The sequence below is a fragment of the Apodemus sylvaticus genome, chromosome X (assembly GCF_947179515.1).
Source record: "Apodemus sylvaticus chromosome X, mApoSyl1.1, whole genome shotgun sequence".
NCBI classification, from domain to species: domain Eukaryota; kingdom Metazoa; phylum Chordata; class Mammalia; order Rodentia; family Muridae; genus Apodemus; species Apodemus sylvaticus.
The window spans coordinates 65,108,830-65,136,007 of record NC_067495.1 but is presented as its reverse complement, the minus strand read 5'-3'; the positions used below and the strand labels follow the sequence as shown (position 1 = coordinate 65,136,007).

At 38.9% G+C, this 27,178-nt stretch overlaps 1 protein-coding gene and 1 long non-coding RNA gene across 2 annotated transcripts; both read right to left on the bottom strand.

The window, feature by feature from the left end:
• Positions 1-193: 193 nt before the first annotated feature.
• Positions 194-21,072, bottom strand: LOC127675714 (uncharacterized). The gene is made up of 3 exons (XR_007975512.1): positions 20,979-21,072; positions 18,348-18,382; positions 194-253 (listed from the first exon to the last, which is right to left on the bottom strand). It is a non-coding gene; the product is annotated as an uncharacterized LOC127675714 (long non-coding RNA).
• Positions 21,073-22,582: 1,510 nt separating this feature from the next.
• On the bottom strand, positions 22,583-26,063 carry Magee1 (MAGE family member E1). Its single transcript, XM_052171421.1, has one exon. The coding sequence runs from the start codon at positions 25,840-25,842 to the stop codon at positions 23,104-23,106; it is 2,739 nt and encodes a 912-aa protein (XP_052027381.1). The 5' UTR covers positions 25,843-26,063; the 3' UTR covers positions 22,583-23,103.
• Positions 26,064-27,178: the final 1,115 nt, after the last annotated feature.

Genomic DNA, 27,178 nt, shown 5'->3' with positions numbered 1-27,178 from the left:
ATCATTGTTTCATTTAATAATCCTTTTTCTCCATGTCTTTTTCCTCTTATAACTCCAGCTCTAGGAGTTCTGATACCCTGAACCTGGCACCTGAAGGCACTCATATGCACACGCATATTAAAATGTATTAGTCAATTTTCTGTTGCTATAAACAAATGCCTGGGGCTGGATACTTACAGTTTATGGGAGATGAGTGTCCAAGATCAGTTATGCTAATCTGTTCAGTTTCTGTCAAGGACCTGTTTTGATGTCTCTGAAACGGAAGGACAGCATGATGGTAGGACCATGTGTGAAGTGGCATGACATGGTGAAAAGACAGGAAGCCAGAGAGATTCAAAAGTCAGTCTCAACATTATAAAGGAACCCATTTTTGAGAAAACTAACTCATGCTGTGATACCAGAATTAATCCTTGTAAAAAGAAGCACCACTCTTAATTACATTAAGCAACTTAATTACATTTCAATAGGTTACAGGGTTCAATAAGAATATTTATAATTATATAGAAAAGATATTAACATATTCTTCCCCTTTTCAGCTACCTATGTGCAAGAGATCAGAGTTTCTTCTGAGAGTTCAACCTAAGGAACTGATCACAATATAATAAATACAGAATGAAATATTAGGATCTGCCAATAAACAGATTTTAAAAATACAAGTGTGATTTATCTCAGTAGTTTGTTCTGAAAGTGACAGTTATTTCAGTTACTTACATATAGTACATGTTGTTTTTAACTTATAATGCGTTATTAGTTTGAAAGATTTGCATGTGGGGGGGTGTCTTTGTTTGTGAGAATGTATGCCACGTGTGCATGGGTACCCATGAAGGCCAGAAAAGATCTGGAGATACAGTTACTGGCAGTTGTGGGTTCTGGGAACTGAGCTTAGGTTCTCTGGAAGAGCAGCAAGTGATTATAACTGCGAGCCATCTCTCCAGCCCTGAGTTATGATTTTTAAATATATAATAAGTAGTAAGCACCATTTTAAAGCAAAATAGAAGTAAAATAATATGAAGGAGCAACTAGCTCAAAGCAAGACAAAAAAAAAAAAAAAAAAAAAAAAAAAAAAAAAAAAAAAAAAAAAAAAAAAAAAACAGAAAGGAAGACCTAGCCATTCTATACACAATGCAGAAGTTATCTAAAGCCCTGGAAAGTCACACTCTTATGGCTTTTCTAGTTGAATTCACATGATTGCTCTATTAATCACTTTATCTTTTAAAAGAGTATATTCTGTGCTGGAGATACAGTTCAGTAGGTAGAAAGCCAGCCAAGATCCTGTGTTTGGCACCATCTAAAATGAGGTGGTAAAGGCACACTGGCTTGTAGTCTTAGCCGGTCCAGAAATGGAAGCTGGAGGATCAGGACTTCAAGCTCATCCTCAGCTACTTGAGGGGCAGTGGAGGGGGGCAGTTTCATCAAGCCAGTTATAGAGATACAGGTCACAAAGATAGAACAAGCTAGACACAGGTGAAGATGGAACAACACAGGTGAAGATGGAACAAATAAGAGAATGAAAAAGAGCCAGAAGATTAACTTTAAATTATACTGTATAACAAAGACAGTATCATACAAACACAAAAAACATAGACCGATAGATGAATAGATGACCCAGATATAAGCCGACACAGTTACAGCTGTCTAATCTTTGACAAAAATGTAAAAACAAAACACAGTCATTATAAAATGATTCCGAGGAGTACTATTCAGCCATTAGAAACAATGAATTCATGAAATTCTTAGACAAATGGATGGAGCTAGAGAACATCATACTAAGTGAGGTAACCCAGTCTCAAAAGATCAATCATGGTATGCACTCACTGATAAGTGGATATTAGCCTGGAAAACTGGAATACCCAAAACATAATCCACACATCAAATGAGGTACAAGAAGAACAGAGGAGAGGCCCCTGGTTCTGGAAAGACTCAGTGCAAGAGTATAGGGGAATTCCAGAATAGGGAAGCAGGAAGGAGTAGATGGAGGAACAGGGGGAGGGAAGAGGGCTTATGGGACTTGCGGGGAGTGGGGACCCAGAAAAGGGGAAATCATTTGAAATGTAAATAAAAATATATCAATAAAAAAAGGAAAAAAAATAAAATGATTCCGAGACAACCGGCTATCCAGATGACTCGATATCTCTCACTCTACAGGAAAAAAAATCTGTTGTAGATAGATCAAAGAGGGGCTGGAGAGATGGCTCAGTATTGCTCTTACAGAAGACCTGTGCTCAGTTTCCATCACTAATTTAGTGACTCATAGCCATTCATAAGACCAGCTCTAGGAATTCATTGCTTCCTTTTGACTGCCACAGGCATTGCATCCATGTGGTGCACATACATATATGCATTCAAAATACTCACACACACACACAAAATAAGTATTTAAAAACTAACCAAAAACCTTAAAATAAGACCCAATACATAGAAACTGCTAATGGAAAGTGCAAAATACTTTTAGAAATATTCATAGACAAAAATATTTAAAAAGTGATTTCAGTAGCATAGAAGATACTCCCAAGAATTAACAAATGAGATTACATGAAATGAGAAAGCTTTGCACAGTAAAGGAAACTATTACCAGAATGAAGAGACAGCCTGCAGTCTAAGATAAAAGTTTCGCCAACTATATATCAAAAAAATGGGTTGACATCTAGAATGTGTAAAGAGTTAAACAAAAGAAAGAAAGACAGAAAAGAAAAACTTAAAAAACAGGTCTCGAGAGATGGCTCAGAGGGAAAGAGCACTGACTGTTCTTCCAGAGGTCCTGAGTTCAAATCCCAGCAACCATATGGTGACTCACAACCATCTGTAATGGGATCTGATGCCTTCAGGGTAGAAAGCACTTATTACTCCGCAGAGGAGCTATGTTTCATTTCCAGTGCCCAAATCAGACAGTTCATAATAGCCTTCACATCGAGCTCCAGGAGGATCGACATCTCTGACTGAAAAGGTCACAGACATTCATGTGAACCTGATTACATACAAACACACTCACATACATGTAATTAAAAATAAAATATTTTTTTGAGAAAGAAAACAAGTGACAGAAACCATGCAGACAAAGATGAAACAGCCCTTATATACATTGCTGGTAGGAATGCAAACTGGTGCAGTCACTATGAAAATCAGTATGGAGGAATTTCATAAAACCAAAAGTAGAACCGCTTGCTATAATCACTCCTGGGCATGTACCCAAAGAACTCCAAGTCCTATCACAGAGATACCCACACATTCATGTTTTTCAATAGCTAAGAAACAAAGACAAGCTAGATATCCACCAACACACAAATGGATAATATACACAACAGAATATTACTCAGCTTAAGAGAGAAGTGAAATTATAACATTTTTGGGAAATTTGATAAAATTGTAAATCATTATAATAAATGAAATGAACCAGACTGTGAAAGACAAGCCCTGACTGTTTTTTTTTTCATATGTTGGTTCTAGACTTTGAGTATACCTGAATATGCACTAGTGAGTATGACTATAGGTCATAGAACTAGAAAGATCACCATAAGAGGAGAAGAAGTTTAAAAGTGGAAAATTACATGTGTCATCTAAGAAGGGGCACTATTGGAGAGAGAGATGAGAAACAGAAGAAAGAAGTATGATGTGATTGGGAGGGGAAGAGGAGAACCAATAAAACTGAAGCATGTAGGAAAAGTATGTAATAGAAACCATTAGCAAAAGCTAATAAAATCAATAGGTACATATAAATAAATATATTTAAAAGACTATGATAAAAATGATAAATATTAAACAAGAATTTTCAGAAAGTAAAAAAAGTATTTTACCTGTCACAATCAATTGAGTGTGACAGGTAAATTGGTTGATTTCTTAGTGATTGGTAGGGAGAGAATAAACATCCTTTTGTGATACTAATATTTGATGTTCAAGTATCTTTTATTAAAATAACCATATGTCCAACATTTTCTGCAACATCATATTTATAAGGAAATCTTTGTTAGATATTCTGTTCTCTCTCATTGGCACGGCTTTTTTTTTTTTTTAATCTTTTGGACGGAGAAGGAAAGAGTTTATTTGACTTGCACTTTGATATCAGTATTTATCACTGAAGGAAGTCAGGATAAGAACCAAACAGGTCAGGAAGCTGGAGGCAGGAGCTGATGCAGAGGCCACATTGCAGAGCTGCTTACTGGCTTGCTGTTCATGACTTGCTCACCCTGCTTTCTTATAGAACCCAGTAGGTTTTTTCAGTTCTCCCATTGTCTAGAAGTAGTTATAGAGTTATTTATGAAACCCTGCATTAGATTTCCCCTCTGCTTCTCTGGCTTTGCTTTCTTTAGGTGGTAGACACCAGGCTGTCCTCTACCTCTTTAAAAAAACAATGTGATAAAGAGAAGATAAACAAATGCTTACCCAGTTTCTCTGACTTCAGCTGTGAGACTGTAGGCCTTTGCTTCTTATTTTTACTTTTTAATTTTTATTTATTTATTTGTATTATTATTCTTTAATCTTTTTTACAGTCCAGTCATTATTCCACTCCCTGCCTGCCCTCCAATAGTTCCACATCACATCCCTCTGCCCCACCCCCATCTCCAAGAGGATGCTTCCCTCTATGAATATTACATGTGTGTAGGTGTGGAGGAGGCAAGAAGTGGGCATCATTTCCACCAGAACTTGAGTTATATGCAGTTGTGAGCGACCTAATGTGAGTATTTGGAACCACACCTGGGTCCTCTGCAACAGCAAGTGTTCTTGAACACTGAGCAATCTTTCCAGCCCCTGTACTATTTTTCACTTTATTTTGATTTATTTCTGAAAATTTTATTTATCAGCAATACGTTTCATTTATATAGAAGACTTCATTCCAAACGTGTTGTTTTTACTCAAATGAATTTGTAACTGTAAAATTCCCAATGCTTGTTGTAGAAGTTGATAAATGGAAATACAGAATCCAGAGTCAAGATTATCTTGAAAAAACAAATTAATTTAGAGACCTGGGAGGTGAGAAACTCTCAGGACTCAGAAGGAGGGACCATAGATGAAATGCCCTATAGTGTGGAGAGGGAACTTGTACAGCCCACATCCAGCAGAAAGACAGGGCATAAAGTTTGGGATGGGGTTGCCATCCCACAGTCAATACTCTGACCTAGAATTGTCCATGTCTAAAACAACTGCAGGGACAAAAATGGAGAAGAGACTGAGGGAAAGGATGTACAGTGACAGGCCCAAATTAGGATCCATCTTAAGGGGAGGCTCCAAGGCCTGACACTATTACTGATGCTATGATGTTCTTGTAGGCAGGAGCCTAGCATGGCTGTCCTCGGAGAGTCTCTACCAGCAGATGAAAAAGTCAGATGTAGATACTTGCACCCAACCAACAGACAGGAACTGGGGACCCCTGTGGTTGAATTAAGGAAAAGTTAAAAGAAACTGAGGAGGAGGGAAACCCCATAGGAAGACCAGCAGTCTCAACTAACCTGGGCTCCCGAGATCTGTCAAACACTGAGCCACCAACCAGGCAGCATACATGAGCTGATATGAGGCCCCCAACACATATACGTCAGAGGACTGTCTGGTCTGGTCTCAGGGAGAGAAGATGTGCCTAATCCTGGAAAGACTTGAGGCCCCTGGGAGGAGGTTGAGGGGAGGAGGTTGAGGGGAGGAGGTTGAGGGGAGGAGGTTGAGGGGAGGAGGTTGAGGGGAGGAGGTTGAGGGGAGGAGGTTGAGGGGAGGAGGTTGAGGGGAGAAGGAACGGGATAAGAAACTGTGGGAGAGTGGACCAGGAGAGAGGTAACAGCTGGACTGTAAAAATATAAAAGTAATAATACAAAAGAGAAGGTTCTCAGTGCTTACTACAACAGCTGTTACAGGATTTCTCTAAGGAAAGAAAAAGAAGAAAAAGGAAAAAGGACACCAGTGGATATAGTGTTCAGGGAGAAAAGCCAATGGTTTCTAACAGTCTCTGGACACACTTCTGGTATCTTAACAAAGAGCCATAAAACATTTAGATTCTCAGTCCAGCTAGCTCTCACCATAATGTATTATTCAACCCTTCTTAACACTGCCATTACGTTATTTTAATATATAGTCAGTGTATTTTCAATTATGTAAACAAATTTTGTGTTGTCTACTTCAGGCTTGTGATCTATGTTTGGGTTTCCTGAAGCCAATAATCACAAAGGTCTCTCTTTAGTGTTACAAAGGGGAGATCAGATCCTGAGATGGAAGCCCTATAATTGAGGTTCCTCCAAGGTATCTGTGCTATTTAAAGGCCCAATAGTCAAATAAGAAGATAGATATATTCATTTGGCTTCATCGCAAGCTACATTTCTTTCTGTTCTGTGCATTATGGTTTACCATAATTCTTAGTCTATGACAAAATGTCTACACTATTTTAGCGTAATATTGCCCAGGCATAAACAATCATTTGGACAGCCATAAAAATTGTCTTGCTTCCAGGGTCTAAACTAGATCCTATCATTCTTAAGCCCCTGGTAACTATTATTCTGCTCCTCATCTTTGGTCCCTACACTTTTTTATTATAAAATGCAAATCTTTCAGACTTTACCAGTTTCATGCTAAAAATGTGATCCTGCAAGATTTCAAAGGCACCTGCAGTTCCTCTGACTGCTGTGGGTCAGCATCATTCTTTCCCTCAATAGGTAAAGTCAACAACACAGTGTCATAGTTGTCATTCACTTCAAGATTAAGGAATAGAAGTCTCCAAGGGAAGGAAGAAGCTAGAGAGGCACAAAGGGGCAAGAGGCAGATGGCTAATGACTAAAGTCTGATAGCTGTCCTACAATAGGACATCATGTGACTAGGAAAACAGTAAAGACACAAAACCACACCAAACCAGGTAATAACAAAGTGGCCAACTGAGAAGACTGCTAATCAGCTTTGCTCCATATCATTAGCAGTGCAACGTTGTCCACCCTGTTAAACGTCTGATTTTATCCCATATTTGAAAATCCCATAAAAGGACAAAAAAGGAAGGTAATTTCTTTTCCAGGAAAGTCTCAATCCATTCTTGGAATTCCTCACCTCTCCTCCAGCAAAGTTGAACCCACAAAATGAACTGTCCAATACCCCAGGCATTTCTCCTTCCCTCCCCCCCTCCGTCCCTCCCTCCCCCTCCATCCCTCCCCCTCTGTTTCTTTGTTTTGTCTTATTGGTCTTTTGCTTGCATATTATGATCTCTGATTTAGTGTTTTTGTATTGTGTGTCCTGTGGGGGGGGGTGTTTGCTTGCTTGGTTTTTGTTGTTGTTGTTGTTGTGCTTATTTGTTCCTTTGCATGTTTGTTTTCTAAAGAGAAAAAGAGAAAGAAAGGACATGGAATTGGGTAGGGGAGGATCTAGGAGTAGCTGGGGGACAGGGAAAGTATGGTTAGAATATGTTGTAAGAAAAAAATGTATTTTGAAAAAAGAAAAAAAGAAAAGCCTGTACTCACCCTTTGAGAGTGTTAGCATTGTTTTGTAGCAAATTCCCTCTCAATTCCTTAAAGAGGGAGGATGCATAAATTGCAAATGTATATATACCCAATATGGGTATACTTAAATGTATAAAGTAGATATTAATAGATGCAAAAGGAGAAGTAGAAATACAAGTAAGGGAATATTCCACTTTCAACAATGGATATATCATCCAGAGTAGTTATAAGGAAACATAAGACTTTTAGTACAATGCAAGTAAAATTTACTTAACACAAATATGCAATCATTCTGTCCAATAGCAGCAAAATACATATTATTTTCAAGCATATGTGGAATACTCTATAGGAAGGGCACAAAAGTTCTAATAAATTTCAAAAGATAGAGCACATATCAAACATCTTTTCTGAACACAGTGGTTCAGAAACTGGAAACACTGAGGATTTAGAGAAATTCACACATATGGTATGAAATGATCAATGAGACAAGAAAGAATATTTTAAAGAAAATAAAAAGGCATAGTGAGAGTAAAAAGGTATATTGAGAAAATGAAATAGAAACCCAACATTTAAAATCTAATGGGATTTAAAAATCATAGTAATTATAAGAAGAACATTACAGCAGTAGGTGCCCCCATCAAAAAAGCAAGCTAGGCAAGCTGTCAACCAACCTGATGTCTAAAACTATAACAGGGTATAAATAAGCATAAGTTACTATAAGGAATAAAATGGGATCAGACCAAAGCTAATAAACTAGAGACTGAAAGAGCAGTATAAAACAAAATAAACTTGGTTTTTAAAAAAGATAAATGTGGAGCTTGGTATAGCTATCCCCCGAGAGGCTGTGCCAGAGCCTGACCAAAAATGCAGATGCACACAGCCAAACATCGGACTGAGCATGGGGACCCCAATGGAGGAGTTGGGGGAAGGACTGAGGAGCTGAAGGGGGTTGCAGCCCCATAGGAAGAATGACGATATCAATAACCAGTACCCCCAGAGCTCCCAGGGACTAAAGCACCAACAAAGAGTACACATAGAGGGACCCACGGCTCCAGCTGCATCATGGCTTCAGCCTTATCTGGCATCAATTGGAGGGGAGGCCCTTGGTCCTGTGGAGGCTCCCAGGATATGGGAATGCTAGGGCTCTGAGGCAGGAGTGGGTGGGCATGTTGGGAGCACCTCATAGAGGAAGGGGGCGGGGGAGGAGATAAGGAGTTTAACAGGGAAGGGGGATAACATTTGAAATGTAAATAAATAAAATAAAAAAGGATAAAGGTAACTGGCAAATGTTTAGGTAGGCAAAGAAAAAAGGAAAAATATCCAAATAACTAAAAGAAGTACATGTTACATTTCAATTGACAATACATATATACAAAAAATAATGAACAATCACACAGCAACAAAGTGGATAATGTAGAACAGATGGATACATTCCTACATTTATACAAGCTACATAGACTGAAAGAAAATGAAATATAAAATCTAAGCAGACTAGAAGAAAGTAGAGAGGTAGACTCTAGCAAAGAGTAGCCCAGCATTAGATGGCCTCACAGGTATATGCTATCAAACATAGAAAGAAGAGCTAACACTAATCCTTGCCAATCTCCCCCACCCTCAGATATTAGGGAATAGTTTCAAAAACCGTGTTACAAAGCTCACAATGCAGTTGTTCCTAAAGCAGAGATACACAGATTTTTTTAAAAGTATTCACTAATTGCAATCAACATCACATTAAAAGAGCCATTCACCAGATTTAAGTTTAATTTACCCACTGGAATGCATCCATGGGATTAATAATGTAACATACATGAATCAAAAAGGATAAATCTCATATGATCACATCAATAGGTGCATAAATAGCATTTGGTAAAATCTAACATTTGTGTAGTGTAATTTGAAGCTGGCTGTTTTAATACCTCCAACCTTGTTCCTACTCCTTTAAATTCCTTTGGCCTTATTCACGGCCTTTTGTGGTTCCATATGGATTGTTTTTCCTACTCGGTGAAACATGACATTGGAATTTTCATAAATATGGTACTAAATTTGTATATTAATCTTGGTAGTTTCTAGCACAATATAATGGCTTACAACCATCTGTAAGTCCAGTTCCAAGGCATCAACACCCTCTTCTGGACACTGGATACCAAGCACACACAGGGTACACAGACAAAATATATAATATATAATATATGATATATGATATATAATACCTGATACATGATATGTGATACATGATACATGATACATGACATATAACCTATAACCTATAACCTATAACATATAACATATAATATATGATATATAATATGTGATAAATGCTATATAATATATATAATATGTGATAAATGCTATATAATAAGATACACAATGTGATATATAATATATAAAATATGATACATAATATATACTATGTGATATATGATATATATGATATGTGATATATAATATATGATATATGATATATAACAATGCCATATATAATATTTAATATATGGTATATAATATGATGTATATAATATATGTAATATATGATATGCAATATAAAATATAACATATGATATGTGATACACAATATATAACACATGATATATGATACATTATATAACATGTAGCATATAGTGTGTGATATGTAATATGTAATGTGTAATGCAAATATGTAATATATGATATGTAATATGTAATATATAATATATAATGCATACTATAATATGTGATATGTGATATATAATATGTAATATGTAGTATATGATATATGATATACAGTATATGATATGTGATATATAACATGACATGTAGTATATGATATATGACATATATAATATATAACATTGTACTGGCTAGTTTTGTGTGTCAACTTGACACAGGTTGGAGTTATCACAGAGAAAGGAGTTTCAGTTGGGGAAGTGCCTTCATGAGATCCAGCTGTGGGGCATTTTCTCAATTAGTGATCAAGTGGGAAGGGCCCCTTGTGGGTGGTGCCATCCCTGGGCTGGTGCTCTTGGGTTCTATAAGAGAGCAGGCTGAGCAAGCCAGGGGAAGCAAGCCAGTAAGGAACATCCCTCCATGGCCTCTGCATCAGCTCCTGCTTCCTGACCTGCTTGAGTTCCAGTCCTGACTTCCTTTAGTGATGAACAGCAATGCAGAACTGTAAGCTGAATAAACCCTTTCCTCCTCAGCTTGCTTTTTGGTTATGATATTTTGTGCAGGAATAGAAACCCTGACTAAGACAAACATGTAACATGTAACATGTAATATGTAATATAATATATGATATGTCACATGTAATATGTGATATATAATATATAACATAAATAATATGTGATAAATGACATGTAATAAGATATATAATATGAAATATAATATATCTTACACTATATATAATATAATATAATATAATATAATATAATATAAGATAAGATAAGATATGATATGATATGTGGCATGTGATATATAATATATAACATATAATATATGACATATAACATATGATATATACTATGTGGTATGTAATATGTATGTACTGTGATATATATGTGACATGTAATATGATATGTGCTGTGTAATATGTACTGTGTAATATATAATATGTAATATATAATGTATTATATATGATGTATAATATGTGATATGTGATGTGATATGTACTGTGCAATATGTTATGTGATATATGTAGTATATGATATATGATATACAGTATATGATATGTGATATATAACATGACATGTAGTATATGATATATGACATATATAATATATAACATTGTACTGGCTAGTTTTGTGTGTCAACTTGACACAGGTTGGAGTTATCACAGAGAGAGGAGTTTCAGTTGGGGAAGTGCCTTCATGAGATCCAGCTGTGGGGCATTTTCTCAATTAGTGATCAAGTGGGAAGGGCCCCTTGTGGGTGGTGCCATCCCTGGGCTGGTGCTCTTGGGTTCTATAAGAGAGCAGGCTGAGCAAGCCAGGGGAAGCAAGCCAGTAAGGAACATCCCTCCATGGCCTCTGCATCAGCTCCTGCTTCCTGACCTGCTTGAGTTCCAGTCCTGACTTCCTTTAGTGATGAACAGCAATGCAGAACTGTAAGCTGAATAAACCCTTTCCTCCTCAGCTTGCTTTTTGGTTATGATATTTTGTGCAGGAATAGAAACCCTGACTAAGACAAACATGTAACATGTAACATGTAATATGTAATATAATATATGATATGTCACATGTAATATGTGATATATAATATATAACATAAATAATATGTGATAAATGACATGTAATAAGATATATAATATGAAATATAATATATCTTACACTATATATAATATAATATAATATAATATAATATAATATAAGATAAGATAAGATATGATATGATATGTGGCATGTGATATATAATATATAACATATAATATATGACATATAACATATGATATATACTATGTGGTATGTAATATGTATGTACTGTGATATATATGTGACATGTAATATGATATGTGCTGTGTAATATGTACTGTGTAATATATAATATGTAATATATAATGTATTATATATGATGTATAATATGTGATATGTGATGTGATATGTACTGTGCAATATGTTATGTGATATATGTGATATGTGATATATGATATATAATATATGATATGTAATATGTGATATGTGATATGTAATGTGTAATGTGTGATGTGTAATGTGTGATATGTGATATATGATATATGATATATAATATATGATGAATGATACATAATACATAATACATGATACATGATACATAATACATGATGTATGATGTATGATGTATAATATGTAATATGCAATACATAATATGTAATATATGATATATGATGTATAATATATGATATATAATATGTAATATGTAATATATAATATAGGCAAAATATCCATACATGCAAAATAAAAGTAAATAAATATTATTTTAAGTATCCACACTACCCAGAGCTATCTAAAGATTTGAACCAGTCTCTACAAAAATCACAATATGATTCTTTACAAAAATAGAGTGAACAATCCTAAAATTTGTATGAAACCACAAATGACTGAACAATTGTTCATATTATCCAAGATGTGGAATCCACTTAATTGTCCACCAATGAATAAACTAAGTGTAGTACACATATACAACAGAATAGAATGCTATTTAGATAGTAATAATATTGATGAATTAGGTGGATGTTATGATAATAGAAATAAGCTACATGTAGAAAGAAAAGTATCACATGATTTCAATCTCATATTGAGTTCAAAGAAATTAAATACATAGAAGTAAAAAGTATAATAGTGGTTATCATGGACTTGGGGATAATGGATAATGTGAAGATGCTGACAGACTACCAAGTTTGAATTAGACAAACAGAATGAATTCTGAAGATATATTTTACTGCAGGGTGACTATAACTAATAATAATGTAGTATCTATTTGACCATTCCTAATATTTTCCCAGAATATTTTAAATATTCTCACAAACAAGTGATATATGAAGTGATAGATTTATAAATTGGCTTTATTTACTCCATAATGTGCATGCATATGAAAACGTCACATTATATTTCATGGGTATATGTAATGAAGAAATCAAATAGCCAATAAGCACAGAAAAATATCCTCAATATAACTTAGAAAATGCAAATTAAAATCACAGTTAAATACTAGGTTCTATACACTACAGTGGGTACTTTAAAACACTGTTAATGCCAATCACTGCTATTTATGCAAAGCAACTTGAAGTGTTATGTGTTGCTGGTGGGAGTCAAAACTGCGTAAACATTTTGGAAAAAAGTCAACTTCATATGAATGTTCAATATGCAGCACCTACTGTGCATCCTAGCAATTCTACTTCTGCCATTTTACTTAGAAACATACCCACAATAAATGATAAAACTATTTATCATAGCTTTGTTTATAATAAGCAAAACTTGGAATCATCTTAAATATAAATTAAGAGAATGTATAGGCTGAGAGAGCACAAGATGGCAGTGGCCACAAGCTCTCGAGAGACCACAGAGCAGCCCAGAGGAGCCTGAGAGACTTATGGAAGCTCCAAGGGGCGACATTGCAATGAAGGAGGAGTCTGCAGAGCCCACAGTATCTCTGGAACAACTTTTTTAAAAAAGACATGTTTTATGGGAAGATGCTATTAAAACGTGGTCTCATGAAATTGGAAGAAATGATGGTGGAGTGGAGCCACGCAAGAGTGGCAAAGAAACTGGAGCCTCGGTGCCTCTAGTATGGAAGTGCGTGGAGCTTGACCCTCAGGACAAGGGGACACTTTGTAGCTGAGTAGGTTAGGTCCTCAGAGTGCGCTAGCAAGGTCACAGAATGGAGCTGTTAACCCTACTGCAGGGAAGAGAGCATGGGGTCCACGATGCTGGCTGCAGGTACAACAACCAAACCCAGTGGGGTGGCCAGCGTTGATGGCAGAGAGGTTGTGCAGTGGCCTGGAGCTAAGTAAGATCCTTCTCTGGACACCCTGCCCAGCCATAAAATCATGCTGACTCTGGGCAAACAATAGGATAATGGAGAAGAGTCTCAGTGATAGTTCAGTATTTATGGTGTTTCAAAAATCAGAAATCTTGAAGCAGACCAATGCCCTTTTACATTAAGTATTTTCATGCAAATCTATTTGGGAAAAATATATAATGTGTGACACACTGCAGTTTGCAATGCTACGCCAATGAATAAACTTGTGATGGAAAGGTGGGGAAATGACAGAACAGAGCAGCATGCAGCAGCAGCACAGAGCAGTGGAACTAGAGACACAGTAGCAGCTGTAGCAGTGACAGATGCAGAAGCAGGACTCTGGTGGACAGGGGAGCATGTCGTTGGTGAATAGGGCCAGCAGAGTGGTGTATGGCAGCCTGGACAAAGGTTCATTCTCTGGATTGAGCCTCCTCAAAAGACCTTTATGGTATGTGCTGTTGCCAGAGGCCATGTTGGGCTTGGTGGTCCTTCCTGCTGCTAGAGACCATGTTGAGTGCAGTTGAACCAATTTAAACTTATCCCCATCTCGCTTACAAATCAATGTGACTCAGACTATGATTATTTTATTTGGCTTTGACAATTACTTGGGGGTAACCCCTGATCTACTTTTCTAACATTTGACCTAGCTGTTTCTCCTGGCCATGCGCTCATGCCCATCTCTCATGACAGCTTCCTCCTCACTCCAGCATCCTTCACCTCTCTCCCCTTCTGCAACTCCCATCCAGGTAACTCAGAACCTGCCTAGCTCTAGTCCCCCCAGTAATTGGCTGTAACCACTTTATTAAACCAATAGTTTTAAATGTAAAAATCAAGGTTTCCGCAACAAAAGCTGGTAAACATGAGAATTCACTTGTAGGCCTGGATCTTCAGGTCCAGAATTTTGCATTACCATACATAACAAAAAAAAAAAAAAAAAAAACCAAACCTCAACAATTCCTCCTTTTTTGCTTAAATAAAAAGGCTATTTCTTTTATAATAATAAACAACATACAGTAGGAATAATTATAAAAAGACAGTAATGCCATCCCTAAAGTTGAAGTGAATGGTGTTGGTCGTTTTATGAGTTATAAGCATGTTGTCATTTTAGAGGCTAATTACAAATAATTATGGTCTTGTTCAGGGAGGAAATGAAAGAGGAAGCTTAGACTTGGGAATTTCTAGCTTTCCTTTCCTTTTCTCTATACTTTTTTCTTTCTTTGATAAAGGGAAGAGGGTTGAGAAGAAAAATGGGAATATAGAATTATATAGAAATAGTAGAATGAAAGGGTAGATTATTGGATCTATTCAACTTAGAACTACTCTTATTCTCAAAAATATTATTTTTGTTTACATGGATATGAATTATTGTACAATGAAACAGGTTTAAGGTTTTAATTGACATAGATCTTTGTATATTGATAAAATTTAAGGGTAATTATGTTACAACATACTAAAATATTATGTTTCAACTCTTAGACAGGCACTGTGCCTGAACAACTCATTTAAAAATACAAAGTTTAGTCCCAGTCCTTTTAATAGTCATTGTTACAAACTGTTTAGGATAATTAACTAATGCAAGTTAATAGTCAATCAATCAAACTCATGGTTTTATCAGATACTAGTCTAGATTATCACAGAAATATACATCCTGGGTTGAACAGATAGTAAGTAGCTAGAAACAGCAATCTTAACTTGCTTAGATAAGAGACTCACAGAATCTGACATTTAAACATGTTTTTTATTACTTTAAAATCTTTCTTAACATTGAGACAAGTCAGCTCCTGGCAGCACCCCATTCAATTTGGAAGAAGATGAGCATTGAAAGACCTCTATTTGGAGATGGCTTAATTTGTGGCAAGCTAACCACTGGGCAAAGAATATGCCCTAACTTCTTCTGCAGACAGAAAGCTATCCAGAAAGGACAAATGGACACAAGGAAGTCAACTGCTGAGCTCTGCTAAGCAAGTCCTTCATAATTTTTGCTTCACAAAACAGTCTTTCAGATATTCTGGATCAGAAGGCTGAAGATCATGCTCCAATATTTTAGAGAATATTTGGGGACGCTTCAGGCAGTCAGCTGCCTGTCATTTCTATAATTTTTGGAAGCTGCAACCCCACACTTCCTAAAAACTCAGGTAATATTTATTCCTTTTCAGGTCTCTGATGAGGTTAAAGACTAGATAGTTATAGTTATACTATAAGCTTAAAATGTTTAGGACTTAAGATGATGTTCTAGGTCTAAGAAGATGTTTTTAAATAAGGAAAAATCCAATTTAAAAAAAGAGGTATTTTGAAGAAAGACAAGAAAAATATGTTTTTAGGTTGATAATACAAGATAGAATAGATAAAAATTCCCTTAATTTTTAAATACTATGGACTAGACATTGTTAATGTATATCATACCTTATAGTTTCATAATCATTATAATTGTATTTAATTCATATTTGAAAGAAAAAAGCCCTTTATTGGACTAAAAAGGGTAGAGAGAATATTTTATGTATTGTATGGATGCATCACCTGTCAATCAAAAAAATCTATGTCCTATAGGAAGGTGTAGAATAGAAGGTGAGACATCTGAGGAGCAGAAAATATTCTGGCATAGAGACAGACATGCAGGAGAGATTCATCTGGGGAGATGCCAGGAGACAGACACATGGTGCAGAGAAGGAGCTGAGAGTTCTGCACATTGTTCTGAAGAGAACCAGGAGAAGACTGTCTTCCAGGCATCTAGGAGGAGGGTCTCAATGCCTAGCTCCACAGTGACACACTTCCTCCAAGAAGGCTACACGCAATAGTGATTCTGGAGTTGATTTTCAGATTTTAGATTTATTTTCATGGCAGAACTATCAGAATTTGTTATCATGCTGGATTTCCTAACATCACTGAAATGAAATGAAAGGTCAGCGTGGTGTGGTCCCAATATGACCATCTTTTATTTCCAACCAATCTTTATGACAACACAATCTACAGAAAGAACAGAAATAAGAATTGATTTCAAATTTGAGTATTTTAGAATGTAATGTATTTTATGCATACAAGTGCAAATTTTGATAAATTAGTTGGATAAGAGAGGGCTTCATGGTGGGAACCAAAACTCTGAGATTAGAAATAAAATTGAGACTCTCCAGCATCATAAATAACTTAAATCTAGAACATAATAGATGAATGAGAATAACTAAGGAGGGATCTAGGAACAGTAAAAGAAAGAAAACTTGTTCAAGGAATAATTCTAGTGTATTCCTAAAATTTGAAGAGGAAAAAAACCGTTATTAGTGGAGCAGGAAGATTGGGAAACTATGATTTCAATGTGTGCAATATGTTTAGAGAAGTAAAAAATATGTCAAAAGTCACTAAAAGAATTGGTGCTACACAATGGAGTACTATTCAGCCATTAGAAACAATGAATTCATGAAATTCTTAGGCAAATGGATGGAGCTAGAGAACATCATACTAAGTGAGGTAACCCACACTCAAAAGGTGAATCATGGTATGCACTCACTAATAAGTGGTTATTAACCTAGAAAACTGGAATACCCAAAACATAATCCACACATCAAATGAGATACAAGAAGAAAGGAGGAGTGGTCCCTGGTTCTGGAAAGACTCAGTGAAACAGTATTCGGCAAAACCAGAACGGGGAACTGGGAAGGGGTGGGAGGGAGGACAGGGGAAGAGAAGGGGGCTTACGGGACTTTCGGGGAGTGGGGGGGGGGGCTAGAAAAGGGGAAATCATTTGAAATGTAAATAAATTATATCGAATAAAAAAATTAAAAAAAAAAAGAATCGGTGCTTGTTAAGTGATCAGTGAATTTATCAATTTATATGTTATTACCTCCACTGTGAAGAACAGCTGAAGTTGAGTGGTGGAAGAAAACCCTGGTTGCTCAGAGTTTAGAAATAAATTATGAGATAAAAATGAAATGACAATTACATGTACTCTTTTAGAGAGCTTGGATTTTGCTACGAATGATATGCTGGCTCTACCTGGAAAAGTAGTCATTTAATCTGATCTCATTAGAAGATAATTTCATACCAGGACAGGGAAGTGGGAAGGGGTGGATGGGGGAACAGGGGGAGGGAAGAGGGCTTATGGGACTTTCAGGGAGGGGGGAATCCAGCAAAGGGGAAATCATTTGAAATGTAAATAAAAAATAAATCGAATAAAAAATATGAAAACAAAAAATCCCCCAGCACAATCTAGTCCCATATGTGGAGGCTATATTAAAAAAAGAAGAAGATAATTTCAGTTAAATGCTGAATGTGAATAATACTACTGTCAAGAAGGGAAGAAGTACAAACACTATTGGATCTTCAGATTAAGCAACTGATTCTTAAAAACTCTATGTTATGTCCCAATTTTCTACATTTTTTCATTTAGTAATTGGAATTTCTTTTAGTCTCTGCATTTTGTATAGCTGTCTGAGACCTATGTATTTCATCCTATCACATATTTGCATCCAAATTCAATGACTGCCATTTACTTACCCAATTTCTGTCACTGTTTATCAAAATATTCTAATCTAGAAAGAGATAGAACAAAGTTATTTCACTCAGCAAATCACATTGATCTTTAAAATGACTACTCTGCTATCACCAGCATAATCAACAAAATTGACAGTTATCAATTCCATTAGACTTATTTAATTGTATTTGCATGTGTGTGTGTATGTGTGTGTGTGTGTGTGTTTTGCACACACATGCATAGAGCTGGAAGAGGCCAGAAGAAAGTATTATTAGATAGCTTGGAGTTACAAAAACAAATATACAGAAAAAAAATTATCCAGCATTCTTAACTATCAGAGAAATGTGCACCCAAAATACTTTCTGATCCGTCTTACCCAGGTCAGACTGGCTATAATGAAAATAAATAACAAGTGCGGTGAGGATGCAGGGGGAAGCACCCTATATATACCACTTATAAATGCAAATCAATGTCACTACAGAAATCAGTATGGCTAGTCCCCAAGAAAATAAAATTTAAATTGCCTTATAATCCAGTTACATCATTCCTAGGTATTTATCTTTGGAATTTGAAGTTAGCATGGCACTGAGATGCCTGCTCATCCATGTTTATTGTGACCTTGTTCACAATCATCAAGTTATATAGTCAGTCTAAGTGTCCATCAATAAATGGCAAGATAAAGAAATGGGCATACAAAAAAAAAAGAAATGGGCATACACATAAAATGGAACCATAAAAGTATACATATTATTGCAGGAAATGGGTGGAACTGAACATCATCATATTAAGCAAAATAAACCAAGCCCAGAAAAACAAATATCTCATGTTTTCTCCCTTTCTTTCATGCATAATCTATGCATAAATAAAATAAAGTAAGACTTGAAAGCAGAAGGAGCCTTACTTTGGGAGAGGAGCAGGACAAGCAGGATGGAAGGGAAAAGACAGAGTGTGATGAGGTAACAAAGATCAAAGTCCATGATCTATATATGCAGGGGAATGCCATAATGAAAGCCAGTATTTTACACGATGAACACATGCTACTACAACCCCCCATTTCTACTAAGAACATGGAAAACTGATACAGAGCTTAACTAATAAAAGCCCTTAACTAATAAAAAGTCCTTTCATGCCCAAAGAAAAATGGCTCATTGATGAGGATGAAAAACAATGAAAAGTTATTTAATCCCTTTTGGTGAACATAGTGTAGATAATAACAATAACAAAGAAAAATTGCAGAAGCTGAGATTAAAGGGAATGAAACAACAACTTTAGTGAGTGTTATTACATCAGCTCTATGGGATTGACGTGCTTATTCCTCCAGCACTTGGTAGTATTGACAGTCACTGGGTTTATAATTAACACAGACCACTTTTGCCTGAGGAGAATTGGCTTATCTACAGCTAAGACACTTCATTGAGAGACAGGATTCATCCAATGGCTAAGCACTATAGCATTATAAAAATTCAGTCCCAGTTTCCTAATTTGGGACAACTCTGTAAAATCAACCCTGACTATTTGCTGTAACTATCACTCTATATCTGCAAGTTTCTACTTCCTTTGCTTTCTCATAGGGACTAAACCCCAACAAACTCCCCAGTAACAGTTTCACAGAAATTTCCACTTCTCAATTCTATTCCTGAAAAAGTCAACCTGCAGCATCATCTATATATTGCTAAGCATATCTGGTCCTGTTGTATTTTACATGTTACATTTAATTGTTATACATGGGCCAGCTAAAATCATTGTGTCCATTTTGCAACCAAGGTTATTGAAGTGCAAAATAAAAAGTGCAAAGTAACTTATTTAATGTCCTATATTTGATAATTAGGGGAAGCATGATTTTTGTACCAGGCACTGCATTCTAGACCACGTAATTTTAATCACTCTGCATTACTTCCCTTAATATCTTCATACAAAAAGATTGTTTTCTTAGGTATTTTTAAAAAATTAACAGGCTGCATAGTTCTAACTATTTTAGTTAATATTTCCCTGAAAATTACATCTTTCAGTTAAAGCATTAGGGAAGAAATGCTATCCTGAAATTAGAGGATCTGTTTCCCTTGGTCTCAGTACAAGAGTCCATATCATTCTGTCAAAACTATTCTAATCCTTCCACTCCTCAGATCAAAATCTTTCAATAGCTTTCCACCTCACAATAAATACTAAATTCTTATATGCTCAGCGAATTTTTTTGTATTCAAATTTTGTGTAACTTCTCAATTAGGCCATATCTTTCCTTGGAAGAAGTATACGTTCCTTGCATTGACAGAAAGCTTGATTATTTGACTTGGATTTTGCCAATGTACTATATAATACACCAGAGCAGAAATTTCTAAAAAGCACCATATTATTCTGGTATGGCTATTTTACCTTTACTAAAAGAATACATTTACTAAAAGAATACAATAAATGTGGACCCCTCCTTTAGCTTGTTTACCTGAATGAAGACAACAGAAACAGAATGATGGGGAACCCATGGAGATCATGTAAAATGGGCTCAAAAAGAAAGTTGGTGTATACCACTCAGAGTTGAAATTTGTTTTATTTATTTCTCCATGTCTTCATTTATTTAAATATTTGCTCTTAACTATATGTAAATACATGTGCATGCATGCATATGTGCTTGTGTCTGTGTGCCACGTGTATGCAGGTACCTGTGGAATCCAGACGAGAGCGTACGATCACTGAAGCTGGAGTTCCAGGTGACTACGAGTTGTTTGGGATGTGTGCTGGGAAACTGGACTTAGGTCCCCTAGAAGAGTAGCAAGTGCTCTTAACTTCTGATCCGTTTCTCTAGCCCCTTTTAAAATATTAATTTTTATTACTGAGAACATCATACATATGTGCAATGGACCCTGATCATATTCACCCACCCCCCAAATTTTCTTTCCAAATCCTTTCAAGTCCTCCCCAACATGGGCCCCTCCAAATTTTATGTCCTCCTCTTCTTTTTTTTTTTAATAACCTACCAAGTCCAATTTGTCCTACCTTTATGTGCGTGGGTAGGGGGCCATCTACTGGAGCATGAAAAAATCTACCAGTGGCCACATATTTAAAAAAAGACGTATCTCCTTCCCACAGCAGCTTTCCATTGGCAATAGCCAGCTCCTCAGTAAAGGTGGGGCCTGGAGAGCACTTTCCCCATCTATGTGAGAATTTTGGCTACACTGATCTTATGCAGGTCTTGGGGGAAAACCACAGCTAGTTTAAGTTCTTAGTGTAATCACCATGCCAAGTGCAGAACTTTGCATTCCATAGCTCTCTTCCCTGTCATCCAGCTGTTAAATGCTTTCCCCTTTCTAGTCCTCCTTTGATGTTCCCTGAACCTTGATGGTTATAAGGGTGAGAAACGTACCATTTAGGACTAAACACTCAGTTTGTGAGTGCATAGTAAAACTGAAATATAACTCTGAGGAAGCTAATTCAAACATTTTCCTAAAATATTTATTTTAAGGCAAGGTCTCATCAATCCCAGGCTGGCCTTGAACTCTATGCAGCTCATAATAACTTTGAACTTCTGATCCCCCATGCCTCTATTTCCCAAATACCAGGGTTACAGGGGCAAGCCACCATATCTGGTTTATATAGTGCTTGGGGCAGCACTCAGGGCTTTGTGCAAACTGCATCTCCAGCCTGCTGACTCACATATCTTTTTTATTAACATGTATGTGTATATCTTTGTGTGAGTAGCTCCTGGGGCCATAAGACATTGGATCTCCTGGAGCTTGAGTTACAGGGAATTGTGAGGTGCCCAAAGTGGATGTCAGGATCCAAACATGGGTTCTCTGGGAGAGCAGTAAGTACTATTAACCACCGAAATATCATCCCAACCCCAGGACCTAACCAACCATTTTAAAGAGATAGCTTATGACATGTGAAACCTCTTACCTTGAAATCACTGACTTCAATCCACACCGGCACTCACTGAAGACTAAAATCCAGATTCGAGTTCATTTACCTCATGTTGTATCAAGAAGCCAGTCTTGTCCTCCCACCCCCATCCATCATGGTCACCACGGACTATTTGGGTTCCAGAATTCGATTGATGTATCTCCTCTTAACTCCCATAGAACTCTCTACATAGGGCACTACATAGCACTCAGTGTATCATAATAAAACTGCAGGTCCTTGAGTTCTAGAGAAGGTGCTATGCCTTCTTTATGTCTATCACTCTATAACCAGACTATACTACTGTGCCCATTATATGAGAGGAATTTAATATATATTTATTGAATAAATTAGTGAATTAGCATTATTTTATTACACTTTTATTTTTCAATACACATTAGTACAGCAAAGCAAATACAGGTAAACGTTAGTATTCTTCACACAATAGCAGACAAAAGGGAAGCCAGTCACAACTTAGTGCTTTGTTAGTTGTTACATATTTGTTTGTTTAACATCTGAAGCTAGATCACTTTACTGATGATTATTTCCAAGCTTTCAAGGAAAAGCCTATATCTATGCTATATATTCTTTCAGACAATGCAACAAGATGGAAAGAGTCTTAAAACACTTTATAACACTATCAAAATGCTTACAGCACAAAGTACAGCAGAGACAGCAAATAGTCAATCACATTTACATTACTGGACAGTATTATTAAAACAATGGAAACTTTTCAAGATACCAAACAAGAACTAAATATGCAAAATACATAAATGGAACTGGAACACAATATCAAATACAATACGTACCCCCCTCCAACCCACCCCCTCACTCCCAATACATGAGAACCAGGGCTCTAGGCCTGGACATACAAGGCCTTGCTGACACAATCTATCGCACGTTGCGAACAGCCAATGGCCGTTGCGCAGCCTCAGCTCTATTGGCCTCATCTTCCAATGCCTCCCTGTACTGCTCCGGCCAGTCCTGTGGCTCCTTTCTGTGGATCCTGGCCACATACCGCAGGGCTTTCATCTTGGAGGTTTCCAAGCGGGCTCTCGGGCCCCACACAAAATCATACTGCACCGGATCGCTGTCAGGAACCCGCAAACTATCTAAGTAGCGCTGACTCAAATACCGACAGGTAATCACATGCTTTCTCCCATTTTGAACTCCCAAGCCCCTCAGAAAGGCCCAGACTGCAGACTCCCTAGCATGGTTGCCCATTATAAAGATGAAGCTCAGAACCTGCATTAAGAAATTGCTGCCGGGCCTGTTTGGACTGTCCATAATCTCTTCTGTATCTTCCATTTCTCTTCGGTTGTACAGGGTGTAGGAGTGGTTCCTGGGATCAAGGACCACTAGCTCTGTCCCATACACGTTGTTTAGGGTGCGAGCAGCACGATTCAGGAGGTCAGGGAACACTTTGGTACACTCTCGACCGATGTAATACAGGATTCCCTTCTTCGGAATAGGCAGCTTAGTCGAATCCATCAGCAGAAATAACTGGACCAGTTTCCTCGACTTGCTCTCTAATCGTGACTCAGGCCAAGAATGGGGAGAATATTTTGTGGAACCGCCAGGAGCATCTGAATCAGGAGAAACTTCTGGAGAAACTTCTGCAAAAAGGGGCCTCCTGAAGTGACGAGCAACTCGCCAGTTATGAACAACTCCTCTGTCAGCTTCTTCGTCCATCGCTTCATTGAACTGTGTTGGCCAGTCCATAGGATCTTTGTTATAGACTTTAGCCATGAACTTCAGAATTTTCAACTTGGTGGTTTCTAAACGGGATCGTGGGCCCCAGTAAAACTCAAACTCGACTGGTACACAGTCAGTTATCGGCCTGTAGTCCAAGTAACGCTGCCACACAAACTCTACAGACAGGAGTCTCTTCACGTTCCCGAAAATGGAAAGCCTTCTTTCACGCTGCACTCCAAATCTCCAGAGCATCTCCCAAATATCAGCTTCTCTGGCTTGGTTGCCATTTAGAAATATGTGTCCCAGAATCATCATCAAGAGGCCCATCTTGGGCCCATTTGGGATGTCTTCTAACCCTTCAAAGGGCACTGGTCCCAGTTTGTTGAGCAGGATGTAGGTGTGCTCCTCAGGGTCTAGCTCCTTCAGCTCAAACCTAAAAATGTACTCCAGGTGGACTGATGCTCGTCTGAGGATCTCTGGGAACTGGTGGCGATATTCTTTGTCAATGAATTCCCTCATTTCAGATTCCTTGATAGGGTACTTGGTCTGATCCTTCAGCAGCAGAAACTGCAACAATTCTGCTACGTTGTGCTCCATGGGTTCCTGAGGCTTCAGCGTAATAGTAACACGGGAGGTGCCCAGGCCCATAATGGTAATTGAGTTGGAATTATTACTGTCTCTCAGGACCTGGAAATCCAGGAAGCGGTCTGCGCGCTTTGGGCGTACAGATGGATCATTGGCCTTTTGCTCAGCACTGGAGGTGTTCATGCCCACAGACGCACCGCGGCTTTCTTCTTCCTCGGGGTTTTCATCTTCAGTGGGCATCTCAGAAGCGCTAGCGCCCTCGGCAGCTAGGGGCATCTGCGAGGTGCTCGACCCCTCCTCCAGGCTGTGCAGCCCCGCGCTGCTCGGGCCCTCCCCGCAGGGAAGCAGCCCGCAAGTGGCGGATCCCTCCGCAGCGCAGGGCGTCAGCGAGCTGCAGAAGCCCTCAGCAGAAATGGACGCCAGGGACGTGCTCAGGCTCTCGGCTGAGGCGCTTAGGCTCTCGCAGGCAGCTGATGGCGCCGAGGTGCACAGTCCCATGTCGGAGGTGGGCGGCACATTGATGCTACATTCCTCCAAGATGATGGGCGGCTCCCAGGCACTGTAGATCCCAGCGGAGGGGGGCGGCATGGAGGTGCTCATTCCCTCAGCGGAGGGGGACGGCATGGAGATGTCGGGATCCTCCAAAGCCGAGAACAGCACAGAGATGCTCAGGCCCTCGCCGAAAGTGGGCGGCAGGTTGATGCCCAATACATCAGAGGCAGCGGGCTGCATCAAAGTGCCTGGGGCCTCACTAGTGGGGGAGGGCACGCTGATACCCGGTCCCTCCAAGATGGTGGGCGACATGGAGATGCTCAAGCCCTCATCAGAGAGCAGCGGCACGGAAATGCCGGATTCCTCGAAGAAGGTGGGCGGCACCGAGGTTCCGGGGCCCTCACCCAGGGTGGGCTGCACGTAAAGGCCCTCATCAGAGTGGGGCTGCGCGGAGAAGGTCAGCCCTTCTGAGACAGAGAGATGCTCATAGGCCCTTGAGCCCCTAGGAGCAGTGGGCGGCACAGGGGTACTCGGGCCCTCCGAGGCGGTGATTGACACAGCAGAGACCGCAGGAGGCCGGGAGGTGCCCGGATCCCTCCCGGAGGTGGGCAGCTCGGAGGTGCTCAGCCCCTCGGAGACGGTGGGCGGCACAGAGGTGCTTGGGCCCTCCCGGGGGGTGGGCAGCATGGAAGTGCCGGGGCCCTCAGAGGCGCGGAAGCCCTGGAGGATCTGAGGATCGCCGAGATCCCGAGGGACGTCTGGGCCTGGGACGGCAGCAGGGAAACCCCTCCCGATGTTTCTGCGCACATTGGCCCTTCCACCGCGGCGGCGGCGCGAATTCTGGCTTACCAGCGACATGGTCCTGTCGACCAGCGTGTGAAAGCTGACACTGACAGGCCCGCGATCTCACCGACGAAGGGGAGAGGTCTGTAGGCGCCTCTGCACGGAACTGCCGCTATAGCAGGAACGCTGCAGCTGCCAGGCCCGAGCAAGTCGCAGGAGCAGAAATGGTGGTGGGGAAGAACGAATGTTCTAGCCAACTGTGAAAGCTGGTCTCAGAACGCTCGCCTCTCACACCCCGCCTTCTGCCGCAGTCCGCGCAGGCGCAGTTGGGCTCTGCGACAAGGCGACCCCGCCCCACCCAGCCCCTCCCGTGGGTTTGCGAAAATGGACCTGGTGATTCTGCACCAAAACTGCGCAATGGCAGGAGGGAGGCTTTGGCAGGGTGAGACAAGGAGCTTGGAGCAGATGGGTAAATGGAGGTAATACTAGGTATTTCTCAAGAGTTAGGGTATCTATTACAACCCAGTGTCAGGTACTATTATTTTCAAAATTAGTAGTATCCTTAGGATTTGCATCCCAAGGATACATTGGGGAAAATATGCGTGGTGCATGGGGAAGGGGGCAGCTTTCATCCCTTCCCTTGTCTCCTCTGTCCTTTTCTCTATCGAAACCTCTAACACCTCTCAAATTACTGCCAGCTATAAGAGTCTGCCCCTTCTCCAAAGGGCCAAAGAGCTGGGCTTTAGCTCTACTTAGGAAACCTGTAGCTGGCTAGAAATGTTCAGCGTGCACAGTCCCAACCCTTATCAATATAGAAAAATGTAATCTCTTTTGTGGGGTCCTGCAATAGTGCTATTCCAACCACCCCCAAAATTAATTATCCTAGGACAGTTAGCACCATGGGGTCTATTAGGAAAACTCACTGTCAGGTTTTGAAAACTGCAATTAGCATGGTTTGTGGAGGCAAATCTTTGGGAAGGTTTCTATTAGTTAGTAAAGAGCTACTGGAATATGAGCCACAGTTAAAGCACAGGAAACTGTCCAGAATTAAAAGGATAATAGATAGAAGGAAACATTTGGTTTCCTTATAGGCCCTCATGGTGACCTATGCTGCCAGTAGTCTATATGTTCCTGTGAAGTTAATCTTGTGTAGCTTTGTGCAGTACCAAGTGGTTTTCACAGAATGATGTCATATTCCAACAATATTTTATGTTATCCAGCTTGCATTCAGCACATGGGTCCACAAAATTGATTATGGGCCTAGTGCAGCTTTACCTACATAATGTGTGTCTGACTAGGCTCTGCATCTTGGGTAATGTCCATGGTTAGGACAGCAGGCTCATATTCATAAGCGAGACTTGTGGAGGAGCTTTCCAAAAGAGATGGCTCCTGCCACAATCTAGTCAAATCA

Bases quoted from the DNA above. Each gene is read 5' to 3' on its own strand.
- Magee1 (XM_052171421.1), bottom strand. From the start codon at position 25,842: ATGTCGCTGGTAAGCCAGAATTCGCGCCGCCGCCGCGGTGGAAGGGCC.